Genomic DNA, 16746 nt, shown 5'->3' with positions numbered 1-16746 from the left:
AATTTTTTTTTTTAAATTTCACACTAGTAAAAATTTGAAAAAAAAAAAATTACATATTAATAAAGTACTCATCAATCCGAATAAAACTAAACCTTCACATGACTATGTTTGTTCTTCTATATAATGAGAACTTTAGAAAATTCCCTCTAATTTTTAATAGTCAAAAGACATTAAATTAGACTATGGACTTGGACCAGTTTTAATTTACTGAACTGAGCTGAATTGAACATATTGGAGCTGAACTGAATTGAGTAGAACTGAATAGAGCTGAAATGCATTGTTTATGAGAGAAAAAAATTAAGAGCTAAACTGAACTGAACTGAAATTATACTGAAGAGAACAAACCCTAACATTAAAATACAAAGGGAGTAGTCCAAATCTACAAATAAAAACTTTATACGACGCATAAGAATGAAACGTGGTATTCAGAAAACCATATGGGCCGTGAAAAAGTTGGGGATCCGGGCCGCACAAAGAGCGTTTGTTTCCATCAAACAAAAGAAAAGAGGAGTTTTAATTGAATGTGAATGTATGGACACCAAGTAACGCATCAGTATTCATCAAAAATGAACACAGCTTCTTCTTCTTCTTCCTCTATCCTTTCTTTCTCTTCTTCTTCCTCTTTCTTCATTAACAGAACACCCTCTACAAACAGAGCATCCTGCGTTTCTTCACCTCAAAAATGTTCATCGTATCATCAGAAGTTTCAAGTAAGAGCTGTTAGAGATAAAACTAAGGATATCCCAACTTCACCTCCTTCTTCTTCGTCAGCAGATGATGTTACTAAGAAATATGGACTTGAAGCTGGTCTCTGGAAGGTATTTTCTATTATTTGTTTTTTGATTTCTGATTTTGTCAATTACTCGTACTGCTACACTCGTCTTCCTACTCTTATTTGTCTCACTCACTCAATTTCATTGATTCGCCTATTATTGTTTTATGGGTTTTTGCTCGATTTCATTCTGGTTTTAAGTATAATAGTTTAATTAATTAGAACAATCTTAATTGGTGGTTGTTTAGATTATATAAGTGGATAATCTGAGTTCTTTATTTTTATTTTTATTTTTTATATATAAAAAAAAAAGATATTCAGTTCAAAGGAAGATGAAGAAGGGAAGAGACAGAAATCAAAAGGAGAAGAAGCGAAGGAGTTGCTGGCAAAATATGGAGGAGCATACTTGGCCACTTCAATCACATTGTCTCTGATTTCCTTTACATTATGTTATGCTCTTATTAATGCTGGTGTTGATGTCTCAGCCTTGCTTCAGAAGGTATCCTCAAATTTATTCCAATGTAATTTAGTGATTTGTTTTTTTAGGAAAGAAATTCATTCTGAATTCTAATCTATATTTTCTCTGAAAAAAAAAAGGTGGGAATTGCATCAAATGAAACAGGAGAGAAAGTAGGGACATTTGCCCTGGCATATGCAGCTCACAAGGCCGCATCACCGATAAGGTTTCCGCCTACGGTTGCTCTTACTCCCATTGTTGCCTCCTGGATTGGCAAGAAAGTTGACAAAGATAATTGAGCTTTCCTCATCTCTTTGTACATCTTTCAAACATCCTATTTTCTTCATTATTGTGTAATTATATAGAGTATGTTACTTGATATATATGTATGGATATGGAAATTTCTAGCAGAGTAAACTCTTTTGACACAGTTGTAACTTTACAATTCACATAAATGAATCCCATTTTCTGTCAAATATAACATCACTGGATGAAACATCAGCTGATGAACATACGTATTAATTTACACATGATAACAGATACAAACTCAATAATCAGATAAACAATCTCTTATTTTTAAAACATTCGAACTGGGTAAAGCCGTACAGCTAGCCAACAATGTTATTTCCTTTGTGAATTGGCATTCCTTGAAAAATATAGATGTTCAACCTGATTCAAGAACTGTAAGCTGTCTAGAAAGGGAATACAATTTTTACAAATCGTGCCAGAAGCACTGGCCTATTTCAAGCATCTCCATACAAACTACAAAGAGATCACTGGGATCTAACAATCTATTGCTGTCAACAATTGGATTATATGAAGAGCTTACTTACTCTATTCACTAAACCAACAAAGTAATTTACAGGCTACAGCTACAGACTAACAGCTAAAGATGCCCCAGTTTCATTCGCTGTTAAGCGGTTATCTCTACCGGCTGGCTGTACAATAGATCAGGAACAATCTCTCCCTGTCAACTCACTTTATGCACAGAGCAGTATTGCACATGATCTAGCAGCTTCCTTGACTCCATTTTATGCCCAATTCTCTGGCTGAATCAGAGAAATAAGGAAGCTCAGTTCAGTTCAAGCATAAGCAATCAAAATGGAGAACATCGGCAAATCCCTCAGAACTTCATGTTAATCACCTCCCCGTCATGTTATTAGGTAGCACTTCTGTAGCACTTGGAGGTGGGCTTTGTGGTTGTGGTGTGCCAACATTGGCCACAGCATAGTCTTCATGGATAGTCCCTAATTCATTCCATTCAACTCCAGCTATCAATGAGTTAGGGAATCAAAGTTCATGTTTCTTTCTTCAGAAACTTGACAAAATTATATTTGATACAACAAAATGAAACATAAGTAAAAATAAAATTGAAAGGATACAGTCTGTTCTCCACATATCAGTAATGCTGACATCACCATCTGACAGTAACCAATAATCTGCATCACTCTGCAAAGGAAGCGCATGGAAGGACAAAATTAACAAAAGGGAACACTTTATACTTCTATTCAGTTTGCAAGGAAGATTCAACAAGAAAATTTAAAAAAAATAAAACCCATGCTAGAGCACAAATTAGATGGTGCATCACCTAGTCAAATGACAACTTATGTTCTTTAGTACTTAGCTATACATTCTTTGGATTTTAAGTATATGTTCTATTACTTTATATTCTTCTAATATGGGTCCTGTTCTTTTGATTTATGAACTATGAAGTACTAATAATAATTTTTTAAAACTAAAGTTAAAGATAATATGTTCTTTGGATTATGAATTTTCAGTATTTAGTAGGGGTGAGCAAAAATTCCGGGTACCCGGAATTGGAACCGGAACCGGTTAGGAACCGGCGGGTCCGGAACCGAGATTGGACCCGGTGGTTCCAATTCCGGGTAATAAATTAAGGACCCGGTTATAACCAATTCCAATTCCAATTATCAACTTTTTGGACCCGGAACCGGTTGGGTACCCGGTCACCAATATATCCTAAACTAAATAAATTTTAAATAATAAAAATATGTTAAATGTATCTAATTTGTACAATAAAAAAAGTATTATTAATACCTAACATGAATACAAATAGCTTAATGCATATATAAATATAAGTATTACACACTAATAATGATACTAACTAAAATAAGAATTATAATTTGTATTATTATTTTAACAATTACATACATAAGTGGGTACCCGGAACCGGAACCGGTACCCGGTGGTTCCAATTCCAATTCCTAAAATTTAGGACCCGGTTAAACCAATTCCAATTCCGGTTCCAAATTTTAGGACCCGGTTCCAACCAATTCCAAGTCCGGGTCCTAAAATTTTGACTGGGTACCCGGTTTGCTCACCCCTAGTATTTAGTATGTTTTGTTTTTGTTTTTGTTTTTGTTTTGGTTTTTTTTTTTTTTTTTTTTTTTTCATGCGTGGAGATTAGACATGTTCTTTCTTTGTTTCCTTTGGAGTTCACGTTCCTTCGTTGTATTCTTCTAGGGTTCATGTTCTTTCATTTTAGCCCTTGTGTTCATGCACTCGAGTGCAAAGGTGCGCAGTGCTCAGGGTGTACAAACCGATAACAAACAGATCTCATGTAAATCTAAAACCAACATTTTTTTTTTAACGATAAGTAATGAAATCATGTATTAAACTTACATCAACTTCAGGTACTATCTTCATGATTCCACTCACGAAGTCCTGCTGATCATTGGCATCCGAACAGATTCTGTGTGTTTCTTGTCCATGCATTTCAGTCTCATCGTCTCTGCTTTCTTCCTTGGCTGCAGCTGTAGTGCCTTCGTCACAACCTGAGGTACTAGGCATACTTAGCGGAGGCTCAGCACCACTGATTTCCTCAAACTTCTCTTCAAATTGACTACATAAAGGTCAAATAAAGCAGGTTGAAGAAATCTAAAAAGCACCAAAGCTGGAAAGAAAGCAGATAGCAAGGAAGCCAGGGAGAAGGCCAAGATAATAATAATAATAATAATAATAATAAAAAAAATAAATAAATAAATAAAAAAATAAAAAAAAAATAAAAAAATAAAAAAATAAAAAAATAAAAAAATAAAAAAAACTGGAAATTTGGCTCACAAGTTAGCCTATTATATTAATGCATGAAAACTGGTCAAACCATCCAAAGTCCAAAACAATCATTTGAGAAGCTAAACAGATCCATCAGCAAACCTCATTGTGTAAACTTGAAAAACAAGAAAACAGAAAGATAAAAGAGCTGTGCTCTTGGTATGAGAATTTAAATTCCAATGACCTATTCATTTTTCTCTGTTGCTTTTTTTCCTAAGCCACAGATGAGAAAAAAAGACGGATACCATTATCCGGTTTGATTCGGAAGCACTTTTGTCTTAACCCTTCTAAAAATTATTTTGACTAAACAATTCTGTTTATACAGATTACAAACAAAAGAATTAGAGGCATAGAAAATACAGAAATCATACCAGAAACGATTAACATCTATTGACAAAGTACAAATAATATCAGAGACAAAAGTATTTTAGTTAGACTTAAGGTGCAAAATGACAAAGCTATGCACCCTAGGCATAAGCAACATTAGAAATCATACCTGACAAGATAAACATCAATAGGACCCATTGTGCTCCTAAGAACTATTCTGTATCTTCTTTGTTGATAATCAACAGCCTATACATAAAACATGTAGGCAAAGGGTACTTCAATAATGATAATACAGGGTAAATGCACTATCTAAAAAAATTGATGTAATTAACCCCTGAGCTTGCCTCATCTGGATCTGGAACCTCCAAAGTTGTGCCATGCGGAGCTTTGATTGCAATCAGGGTTTCACTCTGTCAACAGCCACAATTACATATTATAGATAGCACTAATAGCCGCAAGCTCTAATTTCAACTTTAAGGAATATCTCAAAAATGAATAATAAGAGACCCACTGAAATAAGAGGAACAGTAGACAGCAAACCTGAAAACAGGGTAAGCCCTTTATGTCCTCCTCCGTTACAAAAAGCCACCTACATGGTGCCATATACAAATGGTAAGAAAATGAGATTCAAAAGGTTGCTTCCAGCTGAGTTAATGTCAGAATAAATTACATAAAGATGAGAATGGGTATGGAGGTTGAAACATTACTTCTGATTGTTTTCGTCTTCACTCATTTCCCTCAATCTTTCTTGCATTTCTCTGCAAAACATTGGAGAATCAGTACTATTTAAGATGGGGAAAGAAATATAAGAAGCTTCTCAAGCAGACTCGTGATGAATTAACCTTATCTGTTCATCTAATCTGCGTGCTTCCATAGAAAGGTTTTCAACATCTGCCTGCAAGAAAAAAAAATGTAAAAGACAAAATATAAGCAAACAGCTTATAGGTCTTTTCTACTTTGCAGCAAACATACAAGCAAAAGACATTTTGGAAGAAGAATATTTATACCTGTAGACTAGTGACACTATCATCGACCTCACCCGGCCTTGAGACATCAAGTCCCCTGTTCAATTAGTCAAACATTAGCTCAATTCTCCAAAATAAGGACCCATATATATATATATATATATATATATATATATATATATATATATATACGCACAAACATATGTCAAGTCATACATACTTCCATTGTATCCTGTTCTTCAGCTTCTTTTCAATGAGACCAATGCCCTCTAGAACATTGGTAATATCATAGATACGCCTCTTTTGAACCTGAAGCATACACAAGTAAATAACAGATCACTTCAGGAAGAGCAAAGCAAGAACCAAGTGGAAGCAAAGCAATGCCACAAAAAATCACCTCTAAAGTATCAGCAGCTTTGTTTAAATCAAGAATACCATCTTCTGCGTGCTTGATTAAATTGATGAACTTCTTCGTCAAAAGTCCTGGAACAGGGAAAGTAAAACGTTATCATCAGTCACGTCTCTAAAGCAAGATGATATGCAGCAAAGCCAAGCCAGGAAAATAACTCTGCTGAAAGCTGAATTATTGATAAAATGAAATCAGTGTCAAGTTAATTACCAAGTGAGCTATCGTAGCGGCAAGGACCAACTGGAGTTAAATTGTTGCCTGGGGAACCTGCAAAGTTGATGTTGTCAACTACTGTAAGGGATAGTGACTACACTATCCCAGCTTGAAAAATAGTCAATAAAGAAGATACTTGTAATTTATTCAGGAGTTGAACATCATGTTATAACGCGACACCATAACTACATCAGGCCATTATAATTAGTCTATGAAAATCATAATCACATAATTTCTTTTGGAGCAGAGCTCCACCATACTAATATGTATTGCCAAATCATATCAGGTTGACCCCCCTTGAACAGTATAAACTACCATACATAAGGACTTCAACTTCAATACTGACCAATATTTGACATGGGAGTCTGAGGCCCAGCTCTATTGCACTTGCTAATCCTTGATCCTCGTCCCTTGCCAGCCTTTCCAGATACAGGTGTCTGGAGAGGGCTACTAATTACTTCAGTGTATCCCGGACTGGTCGTCCAGTCACTAGACTCGGCATCATATTCAGCTGCATCACTCTTCCGCTTCATTGGCTGAAAGCCACCAACATAGTATAAGCCAAAAGTTGGCATATGTACAAACATGAAACACCAATGACAGGATGATACAATCCTACACTAATATGCAATGGAAAAGGGAGTAATGCAAAACTAAAGACATATTACAATATCACATCTCACAAGACAATCCACTAGAAAGCTGAGGACAAAAGCATTTGATTTAGTGTCCCAGATTCAAGTATTGATGCTTATCATTATGAATGTGTTGCACATGAAATATCAAGAAAATTGAGGGAGTACTTAGCACCATAGTAGCCTGGATCACCTAACCCCTCCCCCTCTTCCAAAGGCTACTGGTACACAGCCCAAAACACAATAGAATTCCCTTACTGCTCTACCATTAATAATAATGAAAAAATACACTCTTCCTGACTGAAAAAAAAAAAAAAAAAAAAAAACAATAAATCCTGGTAAAAACAATCCCAGAAGTTTCAAATATAACCAAGAACTTGACAAATAACAAATAAAAGCTAAACATCAATATCAGGATGCAAAAATTGTCAGTGGTGATTTTACCTATAGTCGCATAATTTAGGTTGGGAGCCAGAAAGACTAAGCTTTTATAAAAACCGCAAAGTCAAACGAAATTCTAGCGCTTTCATAGTGAAGATGCTAAAAGGATGATAGAGCAGAAGTTGCAGCAATCAAATTAAGGCATGCTTCTTCTTCCAGTCACGCTTCTCATCACATCGATGACTTTAATGTCATGAGTTTGAAATGAATATCCATAACAATGAATGTATCTAACAACAAAATTATGACTAGGCACTAGTACAGTGATACTGCCCCCAACTGTTAGCTGAAAATTTGAAAAGCGTTTATAGCTATACAAAGGCTTAATTCTTAATTTAGGTTGCAAATACTAGCATCATTGTTACTTATCTTCAAAATGTATTCGTTCAGCCAGTATGTGAACATACCACTAATGTTTAAAACATCAATTTTGTAGTTGAGTGTGAAATAGGAAGCAAGCAACAAGTCATTTGCATTTTAAAGAGGAAACAAAATTGTGGTATTAGCAGAGATACAGCCAACCCTAAGTTGGGTCGCAGCCGATACGCCATCAAAAAAATACTAAGTGCAGGACTTTGAAACAACATCAGAACAAGTAAATTAAGACGAAACCCTTAGTTCAATTAAGAAAGAGCCAGAAACAAATCTACTTGCCAAAAACAATTAGGTACCAAATTAGTTTTGAATATGAAAACAGAAGCAAGATCCCCAAGTCAATTGTTCCAAAAATAGCATTCGAAAAACCCATGTAAAAACAAATTAAAGAAAAAAAAAGGGGGGAAAATAAAAGTGAAAAAAAAATAGAGGAAAGAGACTAACAGGAGTCTTGACGACAATAGTTTCGGTGTCGGGAGGAAGAGGAGCACGATTGTCGGAGAAACGGTGGTAGTCACCAGGCGGTGGAACAAACGGCGGCTTCATCGATGTAAAGGGAAGCTGTCGCTTAAGAGGCTGCGGCTGCTGTTGCTGCTGCTGCGATTGGTGGTTGGTAATGGTAGCTTTAGGCGTCGACATCGCAACTATTTCGCAGCGATCGAAGCTTCAAGCTCAGGGTTTTTAGGGGGGGAAAGAGGGAATTGCGAGGGTTTTAATTTGTTATAGAATCAATGAAATATAGAGAGGATAAAAGTGAGATAGGAAGGTGGTTCGATCGGAGGGAAGGAAGAAGAGATCTGAACGGCGGGAGGAGGGCGGAGGTGGCGGCGGAGGAAGTGGTGGTGGGAAAAAGGGAGGAAAGAGAGAAAGAGAGAGAAAACGAGGGAAGGGAGTGAAGGAGGGAATTTGGTTCGGATATAGATGTGGAGGGAAGCCACTTCCCTTTTCCGTTTCCCCCTAATACTTCAACACTCCCCTTTTTTTTCTTTTTTTTTTTTTTAATTCATTAGCTTCGCCTACTACCTTCTTTTCCCCCCTTTTTTGGTTTATTTTAATTTTGGGCCTTGTTCATTCTCTCCCTCGTTTATTTTTCTGTTTGGCTGGCTCGCATATGGAGCCTGGAGACGGTTCTACACTTCTACATGTGTTAAAATTACTGCTTATATCTATATTTTTTTTGCCCCATGTGATTGTGCACGGCCTTTAATATGTGTTTTAATTCGTCTATCTCTTTATTTCTATACACGTAAAAATTATAAAAATGTGATATTAATAAAATATACAATGAGACAAATCTAACAAGATTATTCCGAACTATATTAGCTTTTATAGATTAACGGTAATATATGGTCAAAGTTTTCAAATTTTAACTAAGAAAATGATAATGGGGCAAAAATAAAGGAACGGAGGGAGTTTTTAATCAAATTAATATTATTTTCATCACAAAAGTTTCATATGTGGCTGATTATATCATGTGGCTGGAGTTACTTGGTTAGAGAATACTCGGTCGATCAAGGGTTACTCTGTCAAGAGTTACAATTCTATTTGTTTTCTTTTATCTCAATTCCTTGTGCCAAAGAGAGAGGTTCCATCAATTAAGGTGGAGTATAGAAACAATTTATACAGTAATGAAACTATTTTCGATAATTAAGGGCTTGTTTGGATTAAAATAAATAGAAAATAACTGCCATTGCTCTTCTATAACAAAAGGAGGGGGTAAAAATATCACAGCAAGCATTTTGTAGAAATCTACTTGTGCTAACTCGAGGGACGGAGGAGCCAAGGTTAGCCGAAAGATGGTTATCGGTTTAAGAATGTGAATCTGCTTTGTCTACAAACAAGTATGATTTAATAACGCTCTGGAATGTTTCAGTTTATGCTCTTTTGAAAGAGCTCGTCAAGAAACAACCAATCTATTCGCACCAATATTGGGGGAAATAACATTGACTGTTGCTCCCGCAATAACAAAAGCTGCAAAAAAAGACAGCAGCAATAAGGCGAGGTCTCTAATTCAAGTCTAGGATGGCCCAACTGCACTCAGGAAAGAAGACAAGTAAGCAGTAGAGCCTTGGTTCGTATGGTAGCTTGCTCCAATCACCTTACAAAATTTTCGTCTTCGGCTTACCAATAATTGATGGTTCACTACTTCACCGTTCACCCCCTTTTTTTTTTTATCAATGAATAGATCTAACCCGATCTGATCAACTAAAGTTAGGTTCAACTATGACACCCTTACACTCTTTAGTCTATAACATAAAATATATAAATGATACAGGTACGAAACTAATTCTATTAGAAAGTAGATTTCAAGAGCTTTCCAATGACATATTATAAGCATAATTACGACTTCGAAATCAAAAGTTATGGGTTTCGAAAAATCAGGTTTTTTGCAGGAGTAGAATTGGTATAGAATCATAGAATCAGTATCGATTTCACCGATTCTATGAGCGATTCTACAGCATAATGATTCTACCAGCGATTAACGTCGTTTAGGTGGATTAGGATCGTAGAATCGTACAATTCTACAATCCGAATCGCGATTTTTAATGACATTGGTCATACTAAATTACTAAGTCTACGCGAATCCAAATCTAAATAGGATGTTTTTCGGATCGGGTGTAGCTTTGAGTTTTTGACACCTCTAATAAGGGCTAAAGAGTAACTGACTAATTGGTGTAAAGAAAATTACATATATATTTTTTAAAAAGCCTTCTAGTCCAATTAACGTGCACTCTCTCTCCTAACAACACCGTAGCAACTAACAAACATTCGGTGCCAATTTAGGATATCTGGCAAATTTGCCTATTTGGTAGTCACTAGTTAGTTACATATTTTTTTTTAAAAAAAATAAAAAATTAGTAAATATGCATTGGGCTTGGGCTTCTATCTCTCCGATCAATCATTTCATAGCCCATTACAAAGAGTGGGCTTAGATCTCTGCTCCTTTGTTTGGCCCAGAAAAAACCCAATTTAAATAAAAAAAAAAAGAGTTTTTAAGAAGCATATTCATGTTATGACTTATGAGGCCTGATCTCTTTCTTCCCTGTTGACTGACCTGCATAATCTAAAAGATGAAGAAATTTATAAAGTCAACTTCATTGAAGCACTTGTTTACTTCTTCAGATCACACAGAGTTCCTAGTTTCATCTCTAATCCTAAATTAGTATCATCCAGTAATTATAATCTACATCTCCATTGCTAATAGTCAATGGTTGAGCATATTTTGCAGCTTACTCAAAGTTCCAACAACTACATAATGACAGCAGTTGAAGACACTGACCGTTCTTTATTTGTTGTTACAGTAATCATCTACACTGGCCACAGCTGAAGAACAATTACAATCCTTCAATCATCTCACTTCACCAACTGTCAAATGAAGGAGGGTCTATCCAAAATCTCGGAAAATACTTAATATTCATCCCAACATCCCATGCCATGACTCTTCAGAGATTGATAGGTAGCTTGGTTGGGATTAAGCAATATATGATCAAAGTTTTAAGTGAATACCCAAGAGAGCTTGCATCTCTAAACCCAGTCTTATCTCCCGGTTGAGTCCGCAATAGCAGGAGGCACTCCCGTTGCACTGGTTAATAATGATAGTAGGCTTTGTGGCTGCTGCTGAGTGCTGTTATCCTCCACAGCATAATCTTCAGGAACAATCCCCAATTCATCCCAATCAACTCCAGCTATGTTAGGTCAAGGAATCCAGTTGCAAGATTCTAATAAACCTGGTGACACCAAATGAAGAGCAAGAGAGTACTTTTCATTTTCAAGCCACTTTTTTCTGTTAGGATTCTGGCTTTTATACAACTATATCCTTTATTCGGGGACCAGGGAGGGGGAGGGGGTTCAGAAATCAGAGATTAATAGCTAGATTTCACTGAGGTGATAAAATTTTGAAGGATACATTCTGCTCCCCACATGTCACTGATGCTAACGTCAGCATCTGATAGCAACCAGTAATCTGCATCATTCTGTGACCAAACGACAAGGATTATATTATTAGCTAATAATCTAATATCCAGCCTATGCAAAAGTAAATTTAAGAAAATACATCTTCAAAAATATACTGTATAATATATAAAAGTTCTCAAATAAAACTAACTTTAATTGACAATCAATAAGCTTGAAGTTTAAACCTACATAAACTTCAGGTACGATCTTCATGATTCCACTTAAGTCCTGAGGGGCACAGCCATCTGAGCTCATCCTGTGGGCATCTTGTCCATGCAATTCTATCTGTTTGCCACTGTTTTCGTTCTCTGCCATGGCATTTGAAAGATCATTACAACCTGAGGTACTTGGTAGGCTTTGTAGTGTCTCTGCACCATTGGTCTCCTCGACCTTCTCCTCAAATTGACTGAAGATAGGCAAAAGAGAAAAAAAAAAAAAAAAAAAAAAAAAAAAAAAAAAAAAAAAAAAAAAAAAAAAAAAAAAAAAAAAGCAAACTATTTCAAAGTTGTTGAGATTGCATTTAGGTCACAGAAGACAGAAGAAAACAAACATGGAAAGAGGAGTGGAGAGAAGGCCAAGATGAAACAAAAAGCAGAGACCTCATTTTGCATTCCTCTCAAAGTAAACCTTAGAAGCCACTAGCTGACTGTCTTTTACTTGTAATATCTCTTATTTTGCATGCAAAGTGATCACAATGGCAAAATTACAAATAATATGAAGTGACAAAGAAGATAACAGGAGCTCTACTCTATACTTAAGTAAGTTAGTTGCATGAATTTTATGCTGAAATATAGCAATTCCCTCCACTGCTTTTAATCTTCTACGCTTTAAATTGTATGGTCTTTAATACAGACCACATATATATTTCATAAGACATAAAATTGATATTTTGAAAATATATTTCAAGCCAAATCTTACAAGACCTCACATACTATAGGTTTGATGTTTATAATGTGAGTTTTTACAGTCAAAGTTTCTAAAAGTTGACCATAAAAGTTTTTTATTAAAGACAATGGAAAATAGCAATGAAGCAACAAAGGCCAAGAAAATCAGGAGGAAATGGTACCTGACAAGATAAACATCAATAGGACCCATAGTACTCCTTAGAACTATTCTGTATTTTCTTTGAGGATGATCAACACCCTGATAAACAAAATGCAGAGGAAGCAAGTACCCTCAGACATATATCAGAAGCATTACTTGACAAACATATTGTATTTACAATCATATGAACAAACCTCATCTGGTTCTGGGACTTCCAAAGTTGTACCATGTGGAGCTTTAATTGCTATCAAGGTTTCATCCTGTTGTAACCACAAAACACAAGTTACAACATTAGCAAGCATTATTGTTTAGTATAATAAGAAGCACAGCTGTGAAGATACTTGGAGGAAGTTGATGTGTGAGTGACAGGACAAACCAAAAACCACACCTGAAAACAAGGTAAGGCCTTCATATCCTCTTCACTTACAAACAGCCATCTGAAAGATTTTAAAAAAAATTATAAGCATCCAAAGATAACAATCTTTGATTGATTGAAGGAAAAAATTGGGGAGGAAACCACGGGGGTGGCGAAACAAGGGGAGCCTACTTTTGATTATTTGTATCTTCAGTAATGTCCCTCAGTCTTTCTTGGATTTCTCTGCAATAGTTTAGAGACTCAGTGCTAATTTGAAAGAGTATAGCTAAATGACGAAGAAAAAAAAAAGCAGACTTGGGAAACAATTAACCTTATCCGTTCATCTAATTTGCGCTCTTCCATAGAGAGATTTTCTATATCTGCCTGCATAGTGGGGAAAAAGTTTGCACAAGACTAACATAAAAAATTGACCACACATCCGTATAGAGGAATGAAGCAACAAAATATAAATTGTGTAAATGTATCATTTAAGTTGGCATACCTGTAGACTAGCAACACCATTGCTAACCTCACCTGGCCTTGAAACACTAGGTCCCCTGATTAAATGATCAAAATTCTTCATTATATACAAATTATATTGGTTGAGTTCATTCAATAAAGAATCAGAACCAAGAGGAAAAGGCAAATATATATTAGTGATTTGATTCTGTAAGTTATGCATACTTCCATTGTATTCCATTCTTCAGTTTTTCTATGAGACCGATGCCCTCTAGAACATTAGTTATATCATAAATCCGCCTTTTTTGCCTATTCTGGACCTGAAACTCACAAAAAAGATTTAAAAAGCTGCTCCTGAGAGTTAAAAAAACCAAGAGCATGTTGCAAACATTACCTCTAAAGTTTGAGCAGTTTTCTTTAAATCAAGTATCCCATCTTCAGCTTGTTCAATCAAATTAATGAACTTTTTTGTTAATAGTACTGAGAAAACACGAAAATGGTATCATCAATTGATTTATTCAAAATCAAAGTTCTAAAACGGACTACAATTCAAGTTGGGCATCAAATATGCTTGGTATAAACAATATAATATTAAATTATGCTGTAGGTTGGTACCAAGAGAGCGGCCAGAGCGACAAGGACCGCCTGGAGTAAGGTTTTCGCCTGGTGAACCTGCAAGCAGACGTCAGCTTACATAAAACATACTGATGAATCGTCTCCAAATTTCTAATCCACAAAAGTAAACCAAACTTTGATCTGATACATATATTGCTATATAAGTCGTCATTTGAATGCTCACCAATCATTGACATGGGAGTCTGAGGATGGTCTATGTCGCATGGGGTATTCCTTGAAGCTCGTTGTCCATTTCCGCACTTACCAGAGACAGGTGTCTGAAAAGGGCTGCTAAGGACTTCTCTAAGCCCTTGAGTGGTTGTTCTGGAAGTAGACTCGGTGTTGTGATCAGCTAGTTTATTCTTACGCTTCTTTGGCTGATTGACACCATATCAAGCACTTAAAAATTAGCAGATTATGGCAGGAGTATTACAATGTAATTCTAAATAAGTTTTAACCCAATATTGAGTTGTGTCTTCTGCAATGGAAAAAATCGTGAAACACTTAAAAGTATTTAATAATGTGCAAGAGGCAATTCTAAAGTAATCCACTTTAAACGGATATTTGTTGCTACTTCCATACTTAAGAAAAATATGGACACAATACAAACATTAATATAATGCTGATTACAGATTTACAGATGGAATAGGCTACAAGGAATGGAAATGTGCACATTGCAAACATATTACTAAAGACTGATTTTGGTAAATGCAACACAATGTAGTGTATATGACATCAAGAGAGAGTTGAATGCTGAATTACAAAGCAATATATCCAGGCAAATGCTTTCTTACTACTTATATGATCAACTGATAATGGTTAAGTCACTTTCGTCGTCTTCATGGTTACAATATTGAACTTAAAGATGACACGTTGAACAACATTGTGAAGATGCAAATGGTTATATACCGCAAACAGCAGTTGATTTGCGAGTTAAGATAGAAGAAGCAACTAATATCTGGGGCTAAGATGATCAAAATCAAGCATGAAGCAGGTCAATTTTACTATTAAACAAACTGAATTCACATTAGCAGGGTAGTAAAAATTAAGTAATTGGAAGCAATACAATTAGTTGTGTATATACTAAATCAACAATCCAATTATATAATGTAGTACTCAATTGGAGTTTTTAGATAAGAAAACCAATCAAAATTAATGATATTTAAAAAAAAAAAAAAAAAAATTGCACCGCCAAATTGTAGGAAAAAATAGAATCGAAAACAATAGTGGGAAAAAGGCAAATTAAAAATAGAGTGGTAAATTAAGCTGAAAAAAGTAGGGAAAGAAAAGATCCCCAATTGAATAGTAGTTATGAGGAAGAATAAAAGAAAAGGAGCAGTGAAATGAAGGGAAAGGGTACAAACAGGAGTGTTGACGACGATGGCATCGGGAGGAGGAAGAAGACGATCGGAAAAGGAGTAGTAATCGCCAGGTGAATCAGCAAAAGGCGGCTTCATCCGCGCCAATAAAACAACCTCTCTCTTCTCAGGAACTGCCTTGCGAGTCGCCATCCAAGGCGGCGTTGAAATTGAAACTGAAATTGGGGGTTCAATTACTTGGGCTTTTGCTGGTGAGAATAGCTGCTGAATACCAAGGGACTAGGGAGGGAGGGAGGGAAGGAGGGAATTTGGTTCGGATTTTAGATGTGGAGGGAACCGTACTTTGCAACTGTCCCCCCCACCCCTACCCTTGTTTTTTTTTATTACTTCCTAGAGTTCCTACCATTTTACTCCAAGTCTTAAAATTTCACACTACTTCATATGAGTGTATGCTTGAAGACTATCATATTCGCAAAAGTTAATATCATAGGATTATATACGTTCGTATCTTATCATATTAATTACAACTGATTATCAATGTATCAAATTACTAATTATGACAATTAATCGTACATTTTGGACAACATACACTTACTTTCTATTATTAATGAAGACTACTAATTTGAATGTCACTCCAACTAAATAGATAGTCACATTAGCTAAGCTACCCTTGTAAACTTTAACCAAACCGCGCAAAACTTACACCACAAACGATACCCTATGCAAACTACATTTAGATGAAACAAACCAAACATAAATCATTTTTTTAATGCATAAACATGAACCATATATGATTGTAACTAAATCTTTTATTTTAATATAATCCCTCCCCACATATTAGTATGCTCTTTTCTTAATTAACCCCAAACTAAATCACATAATCATTACCTAATAAGTTGGAGATTTGAAAAAAGTGAATAATTTCAAGGACAAGTTATACAAGTATAACTTTAATAAATTAATCGATCACAATTAATATAACTTCTACATTTGATCCTCCAATCCATGCCACCACTTTTTATAAAGAAGTGATCACATGTATTGATACAAAATAATCTAATCAGATTTTACTCTTATGGTTGTCTTATGAAATTTGATAAAATTTTTTTCTACCATATAGGTATTATATTAAAATTAAACAGTGAACAAGCATATGATATTAATATATTAAAGGCTTGTTCTCATGCAATTATTTTCAGTTCAGCTCAGCTCTAATAAGTTTAGTTCAGTTCAGTTTAGCTCTAATAAGTTCAGTTCAGTTCAATTCAGTTAATAAGAAAATAGGCCGCCCTAACACTAATTAAGGGTTTTGTTGGGCCAAGTTACATTTCTGG

The 16746-nt window shown here is 35.4% G+C and overlaps 3 protein-coding genes across 3 annotated transcripts; 1 reads left to right on the top strand and 2 right to left on the bottom strand.

Moving 5' to 3' along the window:
* The first annotated feature begins 444 nt into the window (after positions 1–444).
* On the top strand, positions 445–1646 carry LOC145624718 (uncharacterized). Its single transcript, XM_081677810.1, has 3 exons — positions 445–818; positions 1086–1271; positions 1370–1646. Exons 1-3 carry the CDS (start codon positions 528–530, stop codon positions 1526–1528), a joined length of 636 nt encoding a protein of 211 aa, XP_081533936.1. The 5' UTR covers positions 445–527; the 3' UTR covers positions 1529–1646.
* Positions 1647–1820: 174 nt separating this feature from the next.
* LOC145624717 (transcription factor E2FB-like) lies at positions 1821–8662 on the bottom strand. Its single transcript, XM_081677809.1, has 14 exons — positions 8111–8662; positions 6562–6751; positions 6213–6269; positions 5991–6076; positions 5814–5902; positions 5636–5690; positions 5471–5523; positions 5336–5386; positions 5169–5217; positions 4973–5038; positions 4798–4874; positions 3873–4092; positions 2612–2678; positions 1821–2500 (listed from the first exon to the last, which is right to left on the bottom strand). The coding sequence occupies exons 1-14, from the start codon at positions 8303–8305 to the stop codon at positions 2370–2372; spliced, it is 1386 nt and encodes a 461-aa protein (XP_081533935.1). The 5' UTR covers positions 8306–8662; the 3' UTR covers positions 1821–2369.
* A 2084-nt stretch (positions 8663–10746) lies between these two features.
* On the bottom strand, positions 10747–15762 carry LOC145621317 (transcription factor E2FB-like). Its single transcript, XM_081676059.1, has 14 exons — positions 15458–15762; positions 14278–14470; positions 14094–14150; positions 13873–13958; positions 13704–13798; positions 13522–13576; positions 13351–13403; positions 13212–13262; positions 13053–13101; positions 12859–12924; positions 12687–12763; positions 11810–12026; positions 11574–11640; positions 10747–11352 (listed from the first exon to the last, which is right to left on the bottom strand). The coding sequence occupies exons 1-14, from the start codon at positions 15602–15604 to the stop codon at positions 11204–11206; spliced, it is 1362 nt and encodes a 453-aa protein (XP_081532185.1). The 5' UTR covers positions 15605–15762; the 3' UTR covers positions 10747–11203.
* Positions 15763–16746: the final 984 nt, after the last annotated feature.

This window comes from Chenopodium album, chromosome 3, assembly GCF_948465745.1.
Source record: "Chenopodium album chromosome 3, dcCheAlbu1.1, whole genome shotgun sequence".
In the NCBI taxonomy this organism is placed as follows: Eukaryota; Viridiplantae; Streptophyta; class Magnoliopsida; order Caryophyllales; family Amaranthaceae; genus Chenopodium; species Chenopodium album.
The sequence above is the reverse complement of the archived record's forward strand: the minus strand, read 5'-3'. Positions and strand labels throughout refer to the sequence as shown.

Coding starts and splice junctions, on each gene's coding strand:
- LOC145624717 (XM_081677809.1), bottom strand. CDS start 8,305: ATGTCGACGCCTAAAGCTACCATTACCAACCACCAATCGCAGCAGCAG. Junction 6,077..6,212: donor CCGCTACGATAGCTCACTTG/GTAATTAACTTG, acceptor TCCCTGTTCCAG/GACTTTTGACGAAGAAGTTC. Junction 4,093..4,797: donor ATTGATGTTTATCTTGTCAG/GTATGATTTCTA, acceptor ACCTTTATGTAG/TCAATTTGAAGAGAAGTTTG.
- LOC145621317 (XM_081676059.1), bottom strand. CDS start 15,604: ATGGCGACTCGCAAGGCAGTTCCTGAGAAGAGAGAGGTTGTTTTATTG. Junction 14,471..15,457: donor CCATCGTCGTCAACACTCCT/GTTTGTACCCTT, acceptor GGTGTCAATCAG/CCAAAGAAGCGTAAGAATAA. Junction 13,799..13,872: donor AAACTGCTCAAACTTTAGAG/GTAATGTTTGCA, acceptor TGTGAGTTTCAG/GTCCAGAATAGGCAAAAAAG.
- LOC145624718 (XM_081677810.1), top strand. CDS start 528: ATGTATGGACACCAAGTAACGCATCAGTATTCATCAAAAATGAACACA. Junction 819..1,085: donor TTGAAGCTGGTCTCTGGAAG/GTATTTTCTATT, acceptor TAAAAAAAAAAG/ATATTCAGTTCAAAGGAAGA. Junction 1,272..1,369: donor TCTCAGCCTTGCTTCAGAAG/GTATCCTCAAAT, acceptor GAAAAAAAAAAG/GTGGGAATTGCATCAAATGA.